The 22,725-nt window shown below is 42.9% G+C and overlaps 1 protein-coding gene across 1 annotated transcript; it reads left to right on the top strand.

The window, feature by feature from the left end:
- Positions 1 to 11,861: 11,861 nt before the first annotated feature.
- LOC125550480 (transcription factor bHLH25) lies at positions 11,862 to 14,311 on the top strand. Its single transcript, XM_048713486.2, has 4 exons — positions 11,862 to 12,104; positions 12,208 to 12,330; positions 12,427 to 13,356; positions 13,456 to 14,311. The coding sequence occupies exons 2-4, from the start codon at positions 12,304 to 12,306 to the stop codon at positions 13,528 to 13,530; spliced, it is 1,032 nt and encodes a 343-aa protein (XP_048569443.1). The 5' UTR covers positions 11,862 to 12,104; positions 12,208 to 12,303; the 3' UTR covers positions 13,531 to 14,311.
- Positions 14,312 to 22,725: the final 8,414 nt, after the last annotated feature.

A 22,725-nucleotide genomic window follows, 5' to 3' on the forward strand; every position in this document is an offset into this window, starting at 1 on the left:
GTTCGATACTTGATCGGGACGGATCGTGAAGGTGTACGACTACATCAACCGCGTTGATAAACGCTTCTGCTTTCGGTCTACGAGGGTACGTAGACATACTCTCCCCTCTCGTTGCTATGCATCTCCTAGATAGACCTTGTGTGATCGTAGGAATATTTTTGAAATACTGCGTTCCCCAATAGTGGCATCCGATCCAGGTCTATGCGTAGATGTTATATGCACGAGTAGAACACAAAGGAGTTGTGGGCATGGGTATATACATATTGCTTGCCGTCACTAGTTGATTCTTCATTCGGCGGTATTGTTGGATGAGGCGGCTCAGACCGACATTATGCGTATGCTTACGCGAGACTGGTTCTACCGACGTGCTTCACACACAGGTGGCTAGTGTGTGTCTTTTTCTCCAACTTTAGTTGAATCGGATTCAATGAACAAGGTTCTTTCTGAAGATCAAAAAGCAATCACTATACCGTGTTGTGGTTTTTGATGCGTAGGTAAGAACGGTTCTTGCTCAGCCCGTAGCAGCCACGTAAAACTTGCAACAACAAAGTAGAGGACGTCTAATGTGTTTTTGCATGGCATGTTGTGATGTGATATGGTCAAGACATGATGAGATATAAATTATTGTATGAGATGATCATGTTTTGTTAAAGTTATCGGCAACTGGCAGGAGCCTTATGGTTGTCTCTTTATTGCATAAGATGCAAGAGCCATATAATTACTTTACTTTATCGCTATGCGATAGAAATAGTTTCAAAAGCAATAGTTGGTGAGACCACCATGTGACGACATGTTGATAGAGATCAAGAGATGGAGATCATGGTGTCATGCCGATGATGATAGAGATCATGACGGTGTTTTGGAGATGGAGATCAAAGGCACAAGATGATGATGGCCATATCATGTCACATATTTTGATTGCATGTGATGTTTATCCTTTATGTATCTTATTTTGCTTAGTTCGGCGGTAGCATTATAAGATGATCTCTCACTAAATTTCAAGGTATAAGTGTTCTCCCTGAGTATGCACCGTTGCGATAGTTCATCGTGCCGAGACACCATGTGATGATCGGGTGTGATAAGCTCTACGTTCACATACAACGGGTGCAAGCCAGTTTTGCACACACGGAATACTCGGGTTAAAATTGACGAGCCTAGCATATGCAGATATGGCCTAGGAACACTGGAGACCGAAAGGTCGAGCGTGAATCATATAGTAGATATGATCAACATAGTGATGTTCACCATTGGAAACTACTCCATCTCACGTGATGATCGGACATGGTTTAGTTGATTTGAATCACGTGATCATTTAGATGACTAGAGGGACGTCTATCTAAGTGGGAGTTCTTAAGTAATATGATTAATTGAACTTTAATTTATCATGAACTTAGTCCTGATAGTATTTGCATATCTATGTTGTAGATCAATTTCTCGCATATAGCTTCCCCGTTTTATTTATGATATGTTCCTAGAGAAAACTATGTTGAAAGATGTTAGTAGCAATGATGCGGACTAGCTCCGTGATCTGAGGATTATCCTCATTGCCGCACAGAAGAATTATGTCTTTGATGCACCGCTAGATGACAGACCTATTGCAGGAGCAGATGCAGACGTTATGAACGTTTGGCAAAGCTCGGTATGATGACCACTTGATAGTTTAGTGCACCATGCTTTACGGCTTAGAATCAGGACTTCAAGAAATGTTTTGAATGCCATAGAGCATATAATATGTTCCAAGAGTTGAAATTGGTATTTCATACTCATGCCCATGTCAAGAGGTATAAGACCTCTGACAGTACTTTGCCTACAAGATGGAGGAGAATAGCTCAACCAGTGAGCATGTGCTCAGATTGTCTGGGTACTATAATTGTTTGAATCAAGTGGGAGTTAATCTTCCAGATAAGATAGTAATTGACAAAAGTTTTCTAGTCACTATCACCAAGTTACTAGAACTTCGTGATGAACTATAATATGCAAGGGATGATGAAAAACAATTCCCGAGCTCTTCGCGATGCTGAAATCGGCGAAGGTAGAAATCAAGAAAAGCATCAAGTGTTGATGGTTGACAAGACCGCTAGTTTCAAGTAAAAGGGCAAGGGAAAGAAAGGAAACTTCAAGAAGAATGGCAAGCAAGTTTCCACTCCCATGAAGAAGCCCAAAGCTAGACCCAAGCCTGAAATTAAGTGCTTCTACTGCAAAGGAAATGATCACTGAAAGCGGAACTGCCCTAAATACTTGGAGGATAAGAAGGATGGCAAAGTGAACAAAAGTATATATTATATACATGTTATTGATGTGCACTTTACTAGTGTTCATAGTAACCCCTAGGTATTTTATACCGATTCAGTTGCTATGATTAGCAACTCAAAACAAGAGTTACAAAATGAACAGAGACTAGTTGAGGGAAAAGTGACGATGTGTGTTGGAAGAGATTCCAAGGTTGATAAGATCACCATCGCACACCCCCTTTACCTTTGGGATTAGTGTTGAACCTAAAATAAATGTTATTTGGTGTTTGCGTTGAGCATAAATATGATTGGATCATGTTTATTGCAATACGGTTATTCATTTAAGTCAAAGAATAATTGTTGTTTTATTTACATGAATAAAACCTTCTATGGTCATACACTCAATATAAATGGTTTATTGAATCTCGATCGTACTGATACACATATTCATAATATTGAAGCCAAAAGATGCAAAGTTAATAATGATAGTGCAACTTATATATGGCACTGTCGTTTAGGTCATATTGGTGTAAAGCGCATGAAGAAACTCCATGTTGATGGACTTTTGGAATCACTTGATGCTTGTGAACCATGCCTCATGGGCAAGATGACTAAGACTCCGTTCTTCGAAACAATGGAGCGAGCAACAAACTTGTTGGAAATAATACATACTGATGTGTGCGGTCCAGTGAGTGTTGAGGCTCGCGGCGGGAATCGTTATTTTCTGACCTTCACAGATGATTTGAACAGATATGAGTATATCTACTTAATGAAACATAAGTCTGAAACATTTGAAACGTTCAAAGAATTTCAGTGTGAAGTGGAAAATCATCGTAACAAGAATATAAAGTTTCTACGATCTGATCACAGAGGCAAATATTTGAGTTACGAGTTTGGTCTTCATTTGAAACAATGTGGAATAGTTTCGCAACTCACGCCACCTGGAACACCACAGCATAATGGTGTGTCCGAACGTCGTAATCGTACTTTATTGGATATGGTGCGATCTATGGTGTCTCTTACCGATTTACCACTATCGTTTTGGGGTTATGCATTACAGACAGATGCATTCATGTTAAATAGGGCACCATCTAAATCCATTGAGACGACACCGTATGAACTATGGTTTGGCAAGAAACCTAAGCAGTCGTTTCTTAAAGTTTGGGGTTGTGATGCTTATGAGAAAAAGTTTCAAACTAATAAGCTCGAACCCAAATCGGAGAAATGTGTCTTCATAGGATACCCAAAAGAGACAGTTGGGTACACCTTCTATCACAGATCCAAAGGCAAGATATTTGTTCCTAAGAATGGATCATTTCTAGAGAAGGAGTTTCTCTCGAAAGAAGTGAGTGGGAGGAAAGTAGAACTTGATGAGGTAACTGTACCTACTCCCTTATTGGAAAGTAGTTCATCACAGAAATCAGCTCTAGTGATTCCTACACTAGTAAGTGAGGAAGCTAATGATGATGATCATGAAACTTCTGATCAAGTTACTACCGAACCTCGTAGATCAACCAGAGTATGATCCATACCAGAGTGGTACGGTAATCTTGTTCTGGAAATTATGTTACTAGACCATGATGAACCTACGAACTATGAGGAAGCGATGATGAGCCCAGATTCCACAAAATGGCTTGAGGCCATGAAATCTGAGATGGGATCCATGTGTGAGAACAAAGTATGGACTTTGATTGACTTGCCCGATGATCGGTGAGTCATTGAGAATAGATGGATCTTCAAGAGGAAGACGGACGCTGATAGTAGTGTTACTATCTACAAAGCTCGAATTGTTGCAAAATGTTTTCGACAAGTTCAAGGTGTTGACTACGATGAGATTTTCTCACTCGTAGCGATGCTTAAAAGTCTGTCCGAATCATGTTAGCAGTTGCTGCATTTTATGAAATCTGGCAAATGGATGTCAAAACTGCATTCCTTAATGGATTTCTTAAAGAAGAGTTGTATATGATGCAACCAGAAGGTTTTGTCGATCCTAAAAGGTGCTAACAAAGTGAGCAAGCTCTAGCGATCCATCTATGGACTGGTGCAAGCATCTCGGAGTTGGAATATATGCTTTGATAAAGTGATCAAAACATATGGTTTTATACAGACTTGCGGTGAAGCCTGTATTTACAAGAAAGTGAGTGGGAGCACTACAGCATTTCTGATAAGTGTATGTGAATGACATATTGTTGATCGGAAATAATGTAGAATTTTTCTAGAAGGCATAAGGAGTGTTTGAAAGGAGTTTTTCATAGAAAGACCTCGGTGAAGCTACTTACATATTGAGCATCAAGATCTATGGAGATAGATCAAGACGCTTGATATATTTTCAATGAGTACATACCTTGAAAAGATTTTGAAGTAGTTCAAAATGGAACAGTCAAAGAAGGAGTTCTTGCCTTGCAAGGTGTGAAGTTGAGTAAAGACTCAAAACCCGACCATGGAAGAAAATAGAAAGAGAATGAAAAGTCATTCCCTATGCCTCAGTCATAGTTTTATAAAGTATGCCATGCTATGTACCAGACCTATTGTATACCCTACCCTGAGTTTGGCAAAGGAGTACAATAGTGATCTAGGAGTAGATCACTGGACAGCGGTCAAAATTATCCTTAGAAGACTAAGGAAATATTTCTCGGTTATGGAGGTGATAAAGAGTTCATCGTAAAGAGTTACATCGATGCAAGTTTTGACACCGATCTGGATGACTCTAAGTCACAATCTGGATACATATTGAAAGTGGGAGCAATTATCTAGAGCATTGTAGACATAGAAATCTGCAAAATACATAAGGATCTGAATGTGGTGGACCCGTTGACTAAACTTCTCTCACAAGCAAAACATGATCACACCTTAGTACTCTTTGGGTGTTAATGACATGGTGATGTGAACTAGATTATTGGCTCTAGTAAAACCTTTTGGGTATTAGTCACATGACGATGTGAACTAATCACATGGTGATGTGAACTATTGGTGTTAAATCACATGGCGATGTGAACTAGATTATTGACTCTAGTGCAAGTGGGAGACTGAAGGAAATATGCCCTAGAGGCAATAATAAAGTTGTTATTTATATTTCCTTATATCATTATAAATGTTTATTATTCATGCTAGAATTGTATTAACCGGAAACTTAGTACATGTGTGAATACATAGACAAACAGAGTGTCACTAGTATGCCTCTACTTGACTAGCTCGTTGAATCAAAGATGGTTAAGTTTCCTAACCATAGACATGAGTTGCCATTTGATTAATTGGATCATATCATTAGAGAATGATGTGATTGACTTGACCCATCCGTTAGCTTAGCACGATGATCGCTTAGTTTGTTGCTATTGCTTTCTTCATGACTTATACATGTTCATATGAGTATGAGATTATGCAACTCTCGAATACCGGAGAACACTTTGTGTTCTACCAAACATCACAATGTAACTGGGTGATTATAAAGGTGCTCTACAGGTGTCTCCGATGGTACTTGTTGAGTTGGTATAGATCAAGATTAGGATTTGTCACTAAGATTGTCGGAGAGGTATCTCTGGGCCCTCTCGGTAATGCACATCACTATAAGCCTTGCAAGCAATGCAACTAAAGAGTTAGTTGCGGGATGATGTATTACGGAACGAGTAAAGAGACTTGCCAGTAATGAGATTGAACTAGGTATTGAGACACCGACGATCAAATCTCGGGCAAGTAACATACCGATGACAAAGGGAACAACGTATGTTGTTATCCGGTTTGACCGATAAAGATCTTTGTGGAATATGTAGGAACCAATATGAGCATCTAGGTTCCGCTATTGGTTATTGACCGAAGATGAGTCTCAGTCATGTCTACATAGTTCTCGAACCTGTATGTCCGCACGCTTAACGTTCGGTGACGATCGGTATTATGAGTTTATGTGTTTTGATGTATCGAAGGTAGTTCGAGTCCCGAATATGATCACGGACATGACGAGGAGTCTCGAAATGGTCGAGACATAAAGATTGATATATTGGACGGCTATATTCAGACACCGGAAAGGTTTCGGATGATCCCGGAGAAAACCGGAGTGCCGGAGGGGTTACCGGAACCCCCCGGGGGCTAAATGGGCCTTGATGGGACCTAGTGGAGAGAGAGGGGCTGCCCAGGGCAGGCCATGCGCCCCCTCCCCTTGAGTTCGAATAGGACAAGGAAGGGGGGGGCGCCCCCCCTTGCCTTGCCCCTCTCCCACTCCTTCCTTCCCCCTCCTAGTGGGACTAGGAAAGGGGAGTCCTACTCCCACTAGGAGGAGGACTCCTCCTCTTGGTGCGCCCTCCTAGGGCGACCGGCCTCCCCCTTGCTCCTTTATATACGGGGGCAGGGGGCACCCCATGGACACACAAGTTGATCATTGATCTTTTAGCCGTGTGCGATGCTCCCCTCTACGATAATCCACCTCGGTCATATCGTAGCGGTGCTTAGGCGAAGCCCTGCGTCGGTAGCTTCATCAACACCGTCATCACGCCGTCGTGCTGACAAAACTCTCCCTCGAAGCTCTACTGGATCGTGAGTTCGTGGGACGTTACCGAGCTGAACATGTGCAGATCGCGGAGGTGCCGCACGTTCGGTACTAGGATCGGTCGATCGTGAAGACGTACGACTACATCAACCGCGTTGTCATAACGCTTCCGCTTACGGTCTACGAGGGTACGTGTGATACGTCTCCAACGTATCAATAATTTTTGATTGCTCCATGCTATATTATCTATTGTTTTGGACATTATTGGGCTTTATTATCCACTTTTATATTATTTTTGGGACTAACCTATTAACCGGAGGCCCAGCCTAGAATTGTTGTTTTTTTGCCTATTTTAGGGTTCCGAAGAAAAGGAATATCAAACTGAGTCCAAACAAAATGAAACCTTCGGGAACGTGATTTTCTCACCGAACATGATCCAGGAGACTTGGACCCTACGTCAAGCAACCAACAGGGAGGCCACGAGGTAGGGGGGCGCGCCTACCCCGCCAGGCGCGCCCTCCACCCTCGTGGGCCCCATGTTGCTCCACCGACGTACTTCTTCCTCCTATATATACCTACGTACCCCCAAACGATCAGATACGGAGCCAAAACCCTAATTCCACCGCCGCAACTTTCTGTATCCATGAGATCCCATCTTGGGGCCTGTTCCGGAGCTCCGCCGGAGGGGGCATCAATCACGGAGGGCTTCTACATCAACACCATAGCCTCTCCGATGAAGTGTGAGTAGTTTACCTCAGACCTTCGGGTCGATAGTTATTAGCTAGATGGCTTCTTCTCTCTTTTTGGATCTCAATACAAAGTTCTCCCCCTCTCTTGTGGAGATCTATTCGATGTAATCTTCTTTTGCGGTGTGTTTATTGAGACCGATGAATTGTGGGTTTATGATCAAGTTTATCTATGAACAATATTTGAATCTTCTCTGAATTCTTTTATGTATGATTGGTTATCTTTGCAAGTCTCTTCGAATTATCAGTTTGGCCTACTAGATTGATCTTTCTTGCAATGGGAGAAGTGCTTAGCTTTGGGTTCAATCTTGCGGTGTCCTTTCCTAGTGACAGTAGGGGCAGCAAGGCACGTATTGTATTGTTGCCATCGAGGATAACAAGATGGTTTTTTTATCATATTGCATGAATTTATCCCTCTACATCATGCCATCTTGCTTAAGGCGTTACTCTGTTCTTATGAACTTAATACTCTAGATGCATGCTGAATAGCGGTCGATGTGTTGAGTAATAGTAGTAGATGCAGGCAGGAGTCGGTCTACTTGTCTTGGACGTGATGCCTATATACATGATCATACCTAGATATTCTCATAACTATGCTCAATTATGTCAATTGCTCAACAATAATTCGTTCACCCACTGTAAAATACTTATGCTCTTGAGAGAAGCCACTAGTGAAACCTATGGCCCCCGGATCTATCTTCATCATATTAATCTTCCAATACTTAGTTATTTTCATTGCCTTTTATTTTACTTTGCATCTTTATCATAAAAATACCAAAAATATTATCTTATCATATCTATCAGATCTCACTCTCGTAAGTGACCGTGTAGGATTGACAACCCCTTATCGCATTGGTTGCGAGGATTTATTTGTTTTGTGTAGGTGCGAGGGACTCGTGCGTAGCCTCCTACTGGATTGATACCTTGGTTCTTAAAAACTGAGGGAAATATTTACGCTACTTTGCTGCACCACCCTTTCCTCTTCAAGGGAAAACCAACGCAAGTGCTCAAGAGGTAGCAACGTGGACGGCACTCTCCCCTTTCGTTGCTATGCATCACCATGATCTTGCATGTGCATAGGATTTTTTTTTGAAATTACTGTGTTCCCCAACAAATACAAAATCAATAAATCTCTTCTTGAGAACTTGAAAAATACATTGTTCATTGTGCCATCTTTTGTTTTCTAAATTTTATAAACCCTTTTTCTATGCACTAGGTGCACAAAATCCATGTCCATAAATATTATAATAATCTAGTAAAACTATTTTAAAGTTTTGGTCTAGACTTCAATAGTCCACTCTTAGAAATCAATATTAGACATATTTGTTTACATGCCTTATCAAAGCAGTATGAGCAATGCTATTGTTTTGCAAACATGCATGCTTATTCAATACTCCCTCCGTCCCAAAATAAGTGACTCAACTTTGTACTAAAGTTAGTACAAAGTTGAGTCACTTATTTTGGGATGGAGGGAGTACAAATTATAAATAAAATCACGAAGTAGACAAAAAGAATCTAGGGACCCATAGAAATTAAAGAAAATAGATAAAATACTCTAGAATCATAAACATTCAATGGAAAATATTGAGAACATTATTAATTTTTGAACAACTAGTGAAAAGGCATTTTTAATATATTATAAGTGGTTAAGATTACCAATTGCAAAGAAACACTTGTTCGGAAGTGCCAAATCATGTTTAACCAAGAAAACAAAAATTCTACAAGAGAAATTATTCATAACGAATTGCACAACAAAATGAATTAGTGAAAGTGATCCATGACTATTGGTGGAGAAACTTATAAATAATAACAAAAATTGTGGATTTCTTTCCACATGAATGCAAAATATAGGAATAAAATGAAACATGATAAGGCAAAAAAGGTCATACACATTCTAGAAACAAATATTCGAAACCAGTGAAACAAGAGAAGTCAACAATAATTGAAATAACACAAAATGCAAGAAAGCACGGACAAAAATAGGGACAACCATAAAGAAAATCTGGATTCTTGGTGTATTCTCAATGAATCATTGTGGGTTTTCCAAACTCTCAAGCCTTTTGATACTTGTACTTTTTTCTATGGTCCATGCTTGGTGTACTTCAGTTCTATATTTTTAAGTTTTAAGTTTTTGTTTAGGTTTATCCCCATTTTTGCATGGTCTGATTCATAGTTTTAAGTTTGTTAACCATTCTCTTATTCTTGTCATTTTTTGATTTATCTGTTAATTGTGTAGTTAGGTGTGCAAAATCACCACCACCCCTCTAGGTTTTGACGGAATACATTTGGTATTGAAGTTAGGGACCAAAATTATTTGGTTGGGAGTTTATGAACCAAACCTAAAGAAAACAATGATTGAGAGGACCAAAAAATGGATTCTCCCGACTACCAAAGAGTCCGTGAAAGCTAGATTATTTAGTCTTCATATTAGAAGTGCACGTGTTGTAAAAATGTGAATCTAGCTTCATTTCCACTAAACAAAGAAATTTCATATATTCGATCAATACTTATATGAAAGTCTACTTCATAAAATTCTGGGACAAACTTAGTGGCGTTTGCAAGGTATGCATGTTTATCTTCCGTACTTTGCAAAAACGGTTGTATATGATGTTTGCATTTTGTAGAAACAGAAAAATAATCACCTGCTACATTCGTGATTCGTGGGGGAGGGGGTGAATGGGAGATAGCAAATGGATCATTTGATCATATAATCACGATACATTTAACATAGCAAGAATTCATATCTCTATGTTTTCAAAAATTGTGAAAAAAATAAACATGTGTATAGATACCAACAGTTGATAATTAGTGTATATGCATAGAAGCACCCCTCTCAGGCAGGGTCTGACGCCATAGGCACAGAAGCCCCTCTTAGGGTCTGAACGCCGTGATTGGAAAAAAAAATATAGGAACACATGCATGTGAATTATGGTAAAAAAAACTAATATAGTTCATGGTCCATACTGACTGGAATGTAAAACATTCGTTATGTTATGTTATTGTAACTTACAATAGCTCAATGTACATAATCTTAATGAGAAACTTTAATACACTCCCTCTTACATTTAATATTTGTTTGATCTTTTCATATATTTTCAGAACTTATTTGTATAGTTTTTACTAAGTTAATCATATGATCATATGTTCCTAGGATCAGTAAATTCTTTGGAGGGAGCGGGGTTACTCTTAAAAACATCTTAGTTAGGTGTAAAGTACAAGATTAGCTTTTTTTCATTAGTACTAGGACAATGATCATGCGTTGCAACGGAATATAAATATTTAGTACATAGCTTGTGATTTACCTAGGCATATTAATGCAATGATGTAAATAAATGTTTTATCAAATCCTGCTCGTGAGTTATTGTATAGTTTGATGAGAAGTTTGGTAGGTAAATTAAAGTGGAATTGGTTCAGGAGGTATGTAAATTAAGGTGATTGGTTATCATAGGAAAATGTTGGATGAAGGGGTGGTGAGAAGTAAAAGATGAAACCTATTAGGAGAGTGACTAAATGGGTCCCAAACTCATCTGCTCCTACCTGTGAAGAGTAAAATAAGAAAACACTAGAAAAATTCAAAAATATCTGATTTTTTTGACATGGAAGATGTTTGAATGCGTGAGGGCATCTGAGTAGCTCTCGGCAAAAAAAATAGGGTCTCTGAAAAAGTTTACTATTCGTGAACTATTCAAACTGATTTTGCTTTTTTGCTGAGAGCTAGTCAGATGTCCGAACGAGCTGAAATTTCACACGGACCTCACACACTCAAACATCTTCCATGCAATAAAAAAATCAGTTTTTTCTGAATTTTTAGTATTTTTTATTCTACTTTTCACCGAGATCATACGAGCTCGGGTTCGCAAGTGGATATTGAAAACCTTACATTTTTTATATGTAGTACTCTCTCCGTCCGAAAATACTTGTCATTAAAATAGATAAAAGGGATGTATCTAGACGTATTTTAGTTCTAAATACATCTTTTTTTATCCATTTTGATGACAAGTATTTCCGGACAGAGGGAGTATATAGAATATAGATAGACATATACACCATCTCACATCACATACATAAAGGATTGGTACATCTATATCTGCTTCTGATATGCACAATCTCAAAATTAAATCCAAGTGGCCACACACCATTCCCGAACAACCCGAACGCCCCTGCGACGACGAAACGCCCAACCAAACACCAGTACAAGCGACAAAAACCTGTCACTCCCAATATTTGGGATCCCCCAGCATTTCACACAACCTCCATTGACATCACCATGAAGTAATCCATTCCAGCGAATTAAAATATCTCCCTGTCAGCCAATGCCGCAAGGCTTGAGAGAGCAATAATGTAAGCTCGCTTGACATAATGCTACTCCAAACCCGTTTTTAAAAGGGGGCTACAGTGCAGGGGGGTGGACAGGTGACTTGGGCGAGCGAGCGAGGCAGCCACCATTGGCACAGTCTGCGGATGAAAGGAAGGGGATGGGTGGCCGAGTAGTTCACACCCGACCTAGAACAAGAGGCCTTAAAATAGTCTCCCGTCCTTGATCCCAGCGGTTATATAAGGTCGCCTCCATTGGACATTGGTGCAAAGGAAAGGGACCAATACCACATCGCCGGCTGACCCATCTCTCTCTCTGTCTCTCTCTCTCCCGAGGTTGGTCTCTCTCCCTGAGAATTTCTACCCACGGGCTGCATTGCTGTGTGCTTGCTTTGCGCAATGCTAACTGCTCTGTTTTCGTGCGCGTTTTCCTGATCAGGGTTCCGGCTGGTCGATCGGGCTTGTGGAAGAAGCAGTTTGCTGCAATCTTTGGCTTTGGGGTGAGCGGCGAGCGAGCGATTTTTAGTATCGGCGAATGGCGACTCAGTGGTTCTCCAATATGGTAATTTGCTGCTCGTCTTCTGATAGCGTCGGGTGTAATGGTGTGGGAAGAGGTGGGTGGTGGCTGACTGGTTGATGATGGTTTGGTGGCGTGCAGGTGATGGACGAGCCGAGCTTCTTCCACCAGTGGCAGTCGGACGCGACGCTGGAGCAGTACACGGAGCAGCAGATCGCCGTGGCCTTCGGGCAGGGGGAGATGGAGGCGGCGGCGCTGATGCAGCAGCAGCAGCAGCAGTACGCGGCGGCGGCGGCGGGCGAGCACCGGCCGCGCAAGGCGGCCAAGGTCAACACCAGCTGGGACTCGTGCGTCACGGAGCAGGGCTCCCCCGCCGACTCCTCCTCCCCGACCATCCTCTCCTTCGGCGGCCACGCCCACGCCGACGCGTTCGCCAAGGCGCCGCAGGCCCCCAGCGCCGCCACCGCCTACTACGGCGCGGCGGCGCCCGTGAAGCCCAAGCAGGAGGTCGACGCGGGGGGCGTGGCGCCGTTCCAGCAGGTCAAGCGGAGCTACGACGCCATGGCCGCCGAGCCCGCCAGGGCGCCCTCCCGGCCGGCCGCCCAGAACCAGGACCACATCCTGGCGGAGCGGAGGCGCCGCGAGAAGCTCAGCGAGCGCTTCATCGCGCTCTCCAAGATCGTGCCGGGGCTCAAGAAGATGGACAAGGCGTCGGTGCTGGGCGACGCGATCAAGTACGTCAAGACGCTGCAGGAGCAGGTGAAGGGCATGGAGGAGGTGGCCCGGCGGCGGCCGGTGGAGTCGGCGGTGCTGGTCAAGAAGTCGCAGCTCGCCGCCGACGAGGACGACGGGTCGTCCTGCGACGAGAACTTCGAGGGCGCCGACGCCGGGCTGCCGGAGATCGAGGCCCGGATGTCGGACCGCACCGTGCTCGTCAAGATCCACTGCGAGAACCGCAGGGGCGTGCTCGTCGCCGCGCTCTCCGAGCTCGAGAGCATCGACCTCGCCATCATGAACACCAATGTGCTCCCCTTCACCGCCTCCTCCATCGACATCACCATCATGGCCACGGTCAGCCCCCAATCATCTCCTCTTCTTAATTCCTCCATAATTTACTACTTAATTAATTACATGGTCTCACTCACTCAATCATGTATTAATCTGATGCAGGCCGGCGAGGACTTCTCGTTGTCTGTCAAGGACATCGTGAGGAAGCTACATCAAGCGTTCAAGTCGTCGCCATGAAGGACTTGCTCCTGAACATCAAGTCTAATTTAGAACTTTGTCTTCGGTTTCCCTCTTCTTTTTTCATCATTAGCCTCGACGATTTGGGGCTAATGAGTTTTAGGTTCGTCCCCGCTGGTGCTTCTGATGATAGCTCGCTTGCAGTCCCCCACACGGTGCCCCTCAAAGATAGCCATTTTCCACCTTTTTTTGCCCCATGGGTGCAGCAAAAAACACTAGTTAATTACTTCTACTTCCTCTCCCTTTTTTTGCATGGATTGATCAAAATCACTCCATGTTCCCGGGAGAGGGTAGAGTGAGAAAAATGAGACATGTCTTTTTCTAGGGCTAGTTACCAAGGGGAGTTTGAATTTTACAAAAACCCATTTTTCATTTCTCCCCTACACCAATACAGCCCTTTTCACCCTGTTTTTTCGACGAGAGGCCGGACCGAGTTATTTTTTTCAAACCCAAACACCTACCTTTGCCGGCCTCTCAAATTCCACCACACTGCTGTTCCCAGAAGGCTTCAAATATCTGTGGACAAAAATGGCGTCTTCTTTTTTTTCAGCACCGTGGGGGTACTTTTGCAAGCCTTTGAATTCAGAAGTTCAGTAGGGTGTGCCTGTTTTTCAGGGGTAGTGCAAGCTGGTTGGTTGGACCCAGCAGCTTGGATGAACCCCTTTGCTTGTAGTTTCCTTATGGCTTTTGTTGTAACAGGATCAGGGTTGTAGCTCGATCTGTAAGCTCTTGTTTGCTTGCATACAAGTATAAAGAATAAATAAATATGCTCGGTTGTTAACTTGATGGATCTCTCTTTTGGTTACATGTCTTTTCAGCTAAGATCTGTCTTTTCTTAGTAGTATTGAAACATATCTTTCTAATTTGTTTATGGATACAGAATCGCTAAACGATCTTGTATGTTGTCCTGTATATATAGAAGTATCATACTATGTATTACCTGTCCACAAATCAATACTACAAGATTATAAGGGCGGCACTTGTTTGTTCATGAAAAAGGATCGTTAAATGATATCGAGGCCTTTACTCTAAAATCAGTAGTATGATGCTGTTTCACACCATGGATATAGGGAACGTGGGTATCTATGCAAGTTATAAGGGTGGAACTCATCTATTCACACCGAACCGATCATATTTAGACTTTTACAGTTCCTCCCTCAAGAGCTAGGTGCTTATATCTTCCATCAGGTAGTTTTTTTTCAAAACGGAGACAAAAATTGCCTCATCTATTAATTAAGCAGAAGAGAATTGCCCAGTTAATTACGAAAAACCGAGCGAAAACCGAAACAATAAGAGCCAAGCCCATCCCAAAGACTAACACACACAGGGCAAAGCCCATCCACGAACAACATCGATGACAACCACGTCGCCCACACGACACGAGGTCCATGCCCTCGAAGCTGCAACTCTCCCGATGCCGCCGCCTCGACATCCACTGCTCCGTTGCGCCCTGCGCACTCAACCGACACCGCCTTCCGGGGCCGCCGCCCCGACATGCCACCGCTCACCCTCGAGCAGCAACGCCGCACGATACAGCAACCCGCAGCCCACACTGCTCAGGACAACCGCACGCAGACCACGAACGTCGCACCACATCCGGGGCCGCCGCCCCGACATGCCTCCACTCGCCCTCGAGCAGCAACGCCGCACAATACAACTACCCGCAGCCCATGCTGCACAGGACAACTACACGCAGACCACGAACGCCGCACCACATCCGGGGCCGCCGCCCCGACGTAAAGTCAGACCGCCCTCACTGGGTCGCATCGACCAGACCAACGACCTCGCTACCCACGTAGCACCAAGTCGCCACCGAAACAATGCACAACTGCGACTCTGCCCCATAGAGCCACCGTTGCATCGCTATCAGGCCGCCGCCTCGGCGTAAATCCACCGTCCGGAGCCGCCGCCCCGGCCTCCATCACCCCGACAACGACGCAACTCTGCACCACTGCCATGAGACCACCACTCCACAAAGGTCATTGCTTCCAAGGCGGTGCCTCCAAGAAGGTAACGACGTAATTGCCGCCGCCACCCGCTCCAATGGAGCTTGGGTTTTCACCCGGAAACACCAGACAGTTGCGGCAGTAGATGGACGTAGCTCCGCGATGTGCCTCCAGGAAGGAATGCAATGCTCAAGAACATCGCCAGCACCGTCATCGAAGAAGGTGCAAGACTTTCGCCTGGAGGATCTACTCCACCGCCGGGCCTCACAGGAAGCGAACGGCATAGGAACACAGCAAGTTGTGCAGAGGACATCGTTGCCAACCACCAGCCCTCAACACGCCGCAGCAGAGCGCCATGTCAGATCCGCGCACCCCCAGCCACCTCCAGCCCAAGCTGCTGCTCTGTTACAGCTCACCATCACCAGAACCTCCACCGACGCGGCACCGTCGTCCAGAAAACTGCGCCTCACCGCCACCACCGCAGCTTCCCCGGCCGAGGGAAGGGACCCCAGGCACCCAACGCGCCCTACAGCCGAAGCCCGCCGGAGCGCCGCCACCGCAGCTTGCCGGAGCGCCTCCACCGCCAGATCTGGGCGCCCGGGCGCCAGATCGACGACGGCCGGCCTCAGCGCCGCCCCGCCCGAGCCCGCGGCGTACCTCGCCGGCGAACCCGAGCCAAGCCGCCAGAACCGCGCGATAGGAGGCCACCGCGCCCGCCCCAGCTAGCTCCACGCCTCCGTGCACAAGCACGCCCAGAGCACCCACCGAGGCGGCCGGCCCGCGCCGTCCAACCCCAAACGGGAGGAGGAGAAGGCCCCACGGCCGCCGCGCGCGCGGGCTTTGCCCGGCGACGCCTGCCGGCGGCGGCGAGGGAAGGAAGGGCGGCGGCTAGGGTGCGCTCCTGGCCGCCCGCGGGAGCGGCCGGGGAGCGCTTTTGCTTATGTGAGGAAATATTGTATTAAAAATATCATCTATCTTCCATCAGGTAGTGATCTAAATGCTCTTATATTTCTTTACAGAGGGAGTAATAGGAGTATGTAACAAAGATGCCCATCTTTTTGAGTGTCTCTATTGTAAATGCCTTGAGGCCGGGTGCATCTTAGTTATGCAGAGGCCGAATGTAATGCTTAAATCTTTTAAGTAATAAAGCGTCATTTTTCGAAAAAAAATTGTAAATGCCCTGAGGGAGTAGAGTGGATAAAAAATCTTGGTGAAGAGCTGTAAACTAGACATGCTCCCAAAGAATCTGAATTTGCCACCCGCAAAAAAAAAAGAATCTGAATTTGCATGTAAGAAACTGTACCCACCTCCTCAGCAATTTGATTGGGAGATTAAAAACTGGCAAGCTTGAGCATGACGACATGGGGCGCCTTTCCATGTGAACTCACTCACTTGGAAGTACAACCTTAGTGGTATATATTTAGCTGCGTCGTACTCACAGCACGGCTAAGTGTGTGTGGCTTGACAACTACGGTCCCAATCTCTTCATTAGTCAGCCAAAACCTACCTTGCTCTGTTGACAACAGCCAACAGGGTAGGGCGCGCGTATTTGCTGGCCGAAGCATCTGATGGAAATCTTCTCGCTGCTGTTTGTTAAGCCCGCGCGCACAACCACTATTTCTGTCTGGCTCCGCGCTCCTGCGAGAGCAGTTTGTCTTCTTGTTATGCGATTGATGAAATGGAATGCTTTGGGGTGCATGATTGATCGTGGCGAGGCAGGATCCCGTTCTTTATCGGGCCGATGGGCTGGGCAGGATCTGGCTGAAAGCTTTGGTCCTGCGTTTTAATTTTAATTAGATTGCTGGCTGGCTGGAAGCGTCGCTCTCCAGCACCATCATGGATCGCGACCCTGTCCCCCACTGGAGTTGGCAATGGCGATGGGGCCGGTAGGCGACGTGTAGTGCTCCTCCGCGGGTCAAAGGGGGAGGGTGAGGGTGCTGGTGCTGCTCCCACGCGTGAACGGACGTTGGGATCGAACGTTCCTCGCTGGATCGGTGTAGGTGGTGTACACACGGCCGGCAATTACAACGTTGTTGGGAGCTAAGCAAAGGAACGACGGCGGGAGAGCCGTTCAGACGCCGCGTGTTTAGTTTCTACTGACTTTCTGTTCTAGTACTACGTAGCATGGTCATGGCCGCATGTGATGCTCATCACCTGCATCATCCATGCCGTACTAATGTATTAGCAGTTTTTCCTTTGGTGAGGTAGTGTCTTCTTGAATGGTGAGGTTAGGATTTTTGTTATGTGACGAGATTTGGTGTCAGGTGCTTTAGATCTATGTAAAAGGTCAAGGACGACGACTGCGGCTCCAAGGCGCTAGTCCTTACGGCACGTACACGAAGACTCCTCGGCTATCATCGACAAGGTCAAGCTGACTCCGGTATCGGAGCGGCGACAACCACACCTGCAGGGCCGGCCCTGTGTTCCGGTAGGCCCTAGGCGAACTCGACGACATGGGCCCTATGTCCTAAGTCCTAAGACAATATATATGTATGCGTGTGTTATATATATATAACTTATTAAAAATAACTTTCAATCACACATCTTTAGTTTAAAATATGAGTATAATAATTCAAATGACTCCATCGAAAACAATAATAACCAAATTCGAACAGACTCCATAAAAAACAATGATACTAAAAAGATCGCAAAATAAAACTAACATGACATGATTACCTCAAATAAGAACGAAATTAGACTGACTCCATCAACAACAATAATACTTCAGTGCTTCAAAAAAAGTTTCTTCGGGCATTTCTTGACGCGAAGTCATTAAGGGCACAATCTAGAGTTTTTAGATCACTTTCTTTCTTCTTCCTCCTTTTTTCAGCACCCGGCAATTGCTTCTTCTTAGGTAACATGGCAGGCTAATGTCCTAAAATCATGAAGAAAAGGTCAAATGAGCATACAAAAAATTAGAAATTTATAGATCGGATGATTGGAACCCTAGACATGTTACATAGAATGACAAAAAATTGACAGATTGGATTACAACACGTACATATTAAATAAAGAATAAATAAACTACTGAGAATGTCAAATTGAGGTTTGGGGATGGACAGGAACATGGATGCGTACTTCTTCACTTCCAGTCGGATGCGTACTTGTATAGGTATTGCCATATTGCCGCGGTGCCGCCGTGCCGGATGCCGGATGGCCGATTGGCCGGGCTTCCACCTGCCCGCCGGACTGCTGTGTGGCGGCGACGGCGAGCCGACGAGGTGAGGGCGACGTATCTTCTACGAAGTAAACGTCGAAACGAGCGTGAGTCGCGGCACCGCTTCGCCTACGCGTATCCATCAGCGATCGCTAGCTAGCTATATCTGGGCCGCCTAGCCCATCCTATTTCCTTTCTTTAATTCTTTTGTAATTTTTTACTTGCTTTTTGCTGGGCTATAGTATATGTATATACTTCATCATGTGCCCCCCCATCGCCTGGGCCCTGGGCCGTCGCCCCGTCGCCCATGCCCCAGGGCCGGCCCTGCACACCTGAGAAAAGGTGCAGCGCGCACCCCCTGCCTCCCCCCCAACACACACGCGCTTGAAATTGGGCCTGCCCAAGGTGGGTCGGGGCTCCCTTGTGTTTTATTCGTTTCTTTTTTGTTTCGTGTTTTTGTATTTTTGCTTCTTTAAATTTTTTGGGATTTTAAAAAGTTTAGAATTTCACAAAGTGTCACTAATGCAAAATAATGTTCACAAACTCAAAAACATTTTGAATTTTGATGAACAAAAAAAATAAAATTTTTATGAACATTTTTGAATTTTGTTGAACAAACAATTGAATTTTTATGAACAACTTTTCTATTTCACGAACAAAAATTAAATTCAATGAACTTCTTTTTAATTGGAGGAACACATTTTGAATGCAAGAACATTTTTTTGAATTCTATAAACATTTCTGCAATATGAAGAATAGTTTTGTTTTTGATGAACAAATTTTAAATTCGAAAAATTGTTCGCACCCAGTTTGAAAATGTTTGAATTAAAAAAAGTTCATCGATTTGAAAAAATATTTCCGGATTTCAGAAAATGTTCATGAGTTTGGAAACTATAAACAGGAAAACAATAAAAAAGGAAACGGTGAAAAACAGAAGCTAAAAATCAACAAAATGAAAAGAAAAACCTGTTTTGGAAGGTTCTAGAACCTCCACAAAACTGCAAGTGAGCTAGTTGGGCCGGCCCACATGTATGTAGGAGGTACATGTCGTCGCTATCGGGCGACTTACGTGCCAAATAGGATCCCCGGGTTATAAGCTCAAGCCCAGGTCCAAATCTACCGCCCTACCACACCGCACTGGGCCAAACAAAACAAATGCCTCTTTGCATTGAAGCATTTTCAAGCGGATGCCCCAATTTAGAAGAGCAACTAATCAACGAGTACTTCGTGATGAGCCACTGCAAGGGTTACTTTTAGTGGGATGGGAGCGTGCCACTTGACGTGTTATTAGCCGCCACCATGTGTCGTGTGCTAGGTGCTCCCTCCAGATTTTTTTCAATACATGTTTTCGGCTTTTAGATGATTTTTCAGGTTTTTTGGGGTTTTTTTTTGTTTTTCTTAGGTTTTGTTTTTTTGCATGAAAACCACGTTCTCGTGTTGTTGCCTTCTGCGCGAGGTGTCTCTCAAAAAAGGAGAAAAAACATGTTTTTTCTTCTACCACGAGAGGCACTCATTTACTTTTCGTGAAGGCACGGATTTGCTTTCGCAAAAAGCACAGTCGTGCCTCTCGAAAAAGGAAAAACGCATTTTATTTTGTTTTCTTCTGCGAGGGGCACATATTTGCTTTCGTGAGAGGCACAATCGTGCCTCTCGGAAAAGGAAACAAACATGTTTTTTTCCTTTCTGCGAGAGATACAGATATATTTCTCGTGGAGGCATGGGTTTCTTTCCGCAAGAGGCATAGTCTTGCCTCTCTGATTTTTTTTCCTTTCACAAGAGGCACAAATTTACTTCTCGTGGAGGCACAAATTAGCTTCCGCGAACCGTGCCTCTCAAAGAAGGAAAAACATGTGTGTGTGTGTGTGTGTGTGTGTGTGTGTGTGTGTGTTTACCGTGAGAGGCACATCTGTACCTCTCGGAAAAGAAAAAGAAGCATTTTCTTTTTTTTTTTCCTTCCGAGAGAGGCACAGCCGTGCCTCTCGGAAAGAAAACAAAAACATGCTCCTGGTTCGGCCTTTTTGTTCGGTTTTTCTCATGAAAAAAAGATCATTGAAATCTATCAACATGGGATCTTGTTTTGAAGATCTCGACGAGAGTAATCTAAAGTTGAAAACGGTTAAAGATTTGGACGCTTGCTTTAAGAGATAAAACATTTGAATAAACGAATCTATGGAAAAGGGGAAAAGTGGTAGGTTGTGACAAGTAACACACATGCAGTGCACCATTTTTTTAGAGAAACATGCACTGCATCACTTGTCATAACTTAGGAAGGTGGGATAACCTTTGGAAAGAGCACTCCTCAATTAGTAATTTCACCAATTTTGTTTATGACTATGTGCCGCTCGCTGCTGATCCTATTAGGTCTCGCGTGCTGGGAGTAGCTTTTCGGCCGACCGAGTAACCATGGCCCGTCTGCTGACGTGATGTTACTTTTATTTTTATTTTGATTTTTTTCTTCAATTTTCCTTCACATTTTGATTTTATATTCTTATTTTCTTTTGTTTGTATTGACAATTCTAAATATATACATATTAGAAAACACTTTACATAAATTTCCAAAATATTAATCTTGCACTCGAAAATGTTAAATGTCTATAAAAAATTTGATGTATATGAAATGTAAAATATGAATAAAAGAACTAGAAAACTTTAATCATGTGTACGATAAATGTTAATCTAGTGCACAAAAAATGTTTATACAATGTAAAAAAAATCATGTCCGCAAGTTTCAAAAATGTGTTCAGGGCATTTTCCAGATTAATGTTTGTACAATGTTAATCTTGCATTTAAAATGAGTATAGAAAAATGTCTTGGTATACACAAATGTTTAAATATGAAAGTAAAAAGTAAAGAAAGTTTAACAAAAATGTTAATTATAAGCACGAAAATATTAGTCATATGTATGTAAAATGTCACAAATATAAAATGGTGCATATTACAAAATAAATGTAAAACGAATGTGGCATTTTTTAATATGTTTATAGAAGTTTTAAAAAATACACATGTAATTCAATAAAAAATGCTTTGTGCATTCAAACAATGTACATCATATTCAAAAACAACTTTACGAGTTTAAAAAATGTGTTCATGAAATTTTTAAAAATAGTTTGTACAATGTACTCCAAATGTTTGCGTAGTGCAGAAAAAAATTGTTTTATCATTTAAAAAATGTTTCGACATGTATTTGAAAAAAATCAAACCATTTTCTACAAAGAAATTTCAAACTTGTATTTGAAAAAAATTAAAAGGGTAAAAATGTTTAAAAACTATATAGAAAATATAAAACATGGATGAAAAATGTAGACATGTATTGAAAGGACAAAACCAATGAAAAAAAACAAAAGAAAAAAAAGCAAAGCAACGAAAAAAGAAAGAAAAGCCAGAAAATAAATAAAGAAAACAGAACTATAAAGAAGAAGAAATAAAAATATAAAACAATGTAAAAACAAAGGAAACGAAAATATAAAAGAAGGAGAAAATAAAACCGAAAACTAGTGAAAACCCCCGAATAGAAAACAATGAAAAAAAAGGAAAAGGGAAATGAAAAAAATCAAACGAGAAATGAAAAAAAACAGAACGACCGAACTCTAGGATCGCTACGACCCAGAACAAAGTTTTCTCTTTAGACAAACGTAGAACAGAGCTAACCTACGCGCGCTACAAAATGGCCCGGGGAACAAGAGTCACAGTCGCTCGTAGGCGATTCTAATATGAATCAGTACGGGCGACATAGAGTCCTAGTGGGCTGCGCTCGCCCACAGCGTTTTGCCTCATCAACCCAAATTGGTCGGTCCATTATCAAGCAGGTACACGTACATTCGTTTTTGTTCATTTTTTTCAATCTTTTTTATTTTATTTATATTTCCCAAAATATTACAAACATTAATGTACTTAAATTTTTAGGATATTTTCACCAGGAATTCTAAAAATGTAAATACATTATTGCATTTTTATTAGAGTATAATATAAAGAAGTATTCATGACATTAAAAAAATAAAAAAATGTCTGTGACATTTTAAAATAACACTTAAAAAATATTTAAAAATGTTCACATAGTTTAGGAAAGATCCTTTGTATCATTCATAAATGTTT

Source organism: Triticum urartu, chromosome 4A (genome assembly GCF_056163025.1).
Source record: "Triticum urartu cultivar PI428250 chromosome 4A, HENAU_Tu73, whole genome shotgun sequence".
Lineage (NCBI taxonomy): Eukaryota > Viridiplantae > Streptophyta > Magnoliopsida > Poales > Poaceae > Triticum > Triticum urartu.

Excerpts from the sequence above, each read along its gene's own strand:
- LOC125550480 (XM_048713486.2), top strand. The coding sequence starts at position 12,304 with ATGGCGACTCAGTGGTTCTCCAATATG. Across the intron at positions 12,331-12,426 it reads CTCAGTGGTTCTCCAATATG|GTGATGGACGAGCCGAGCTT; the intron begins GTAATTTGCTGC and ends GGTGGCGTGCAG. Across the intron at positions 13,357-13,455 it reads ACATCACCATCATGGCCACG|GCCGGCGAGGACTTCTCGTT; the intron begins GTCAGCCCCCAA and ends AATCTGATGCAG.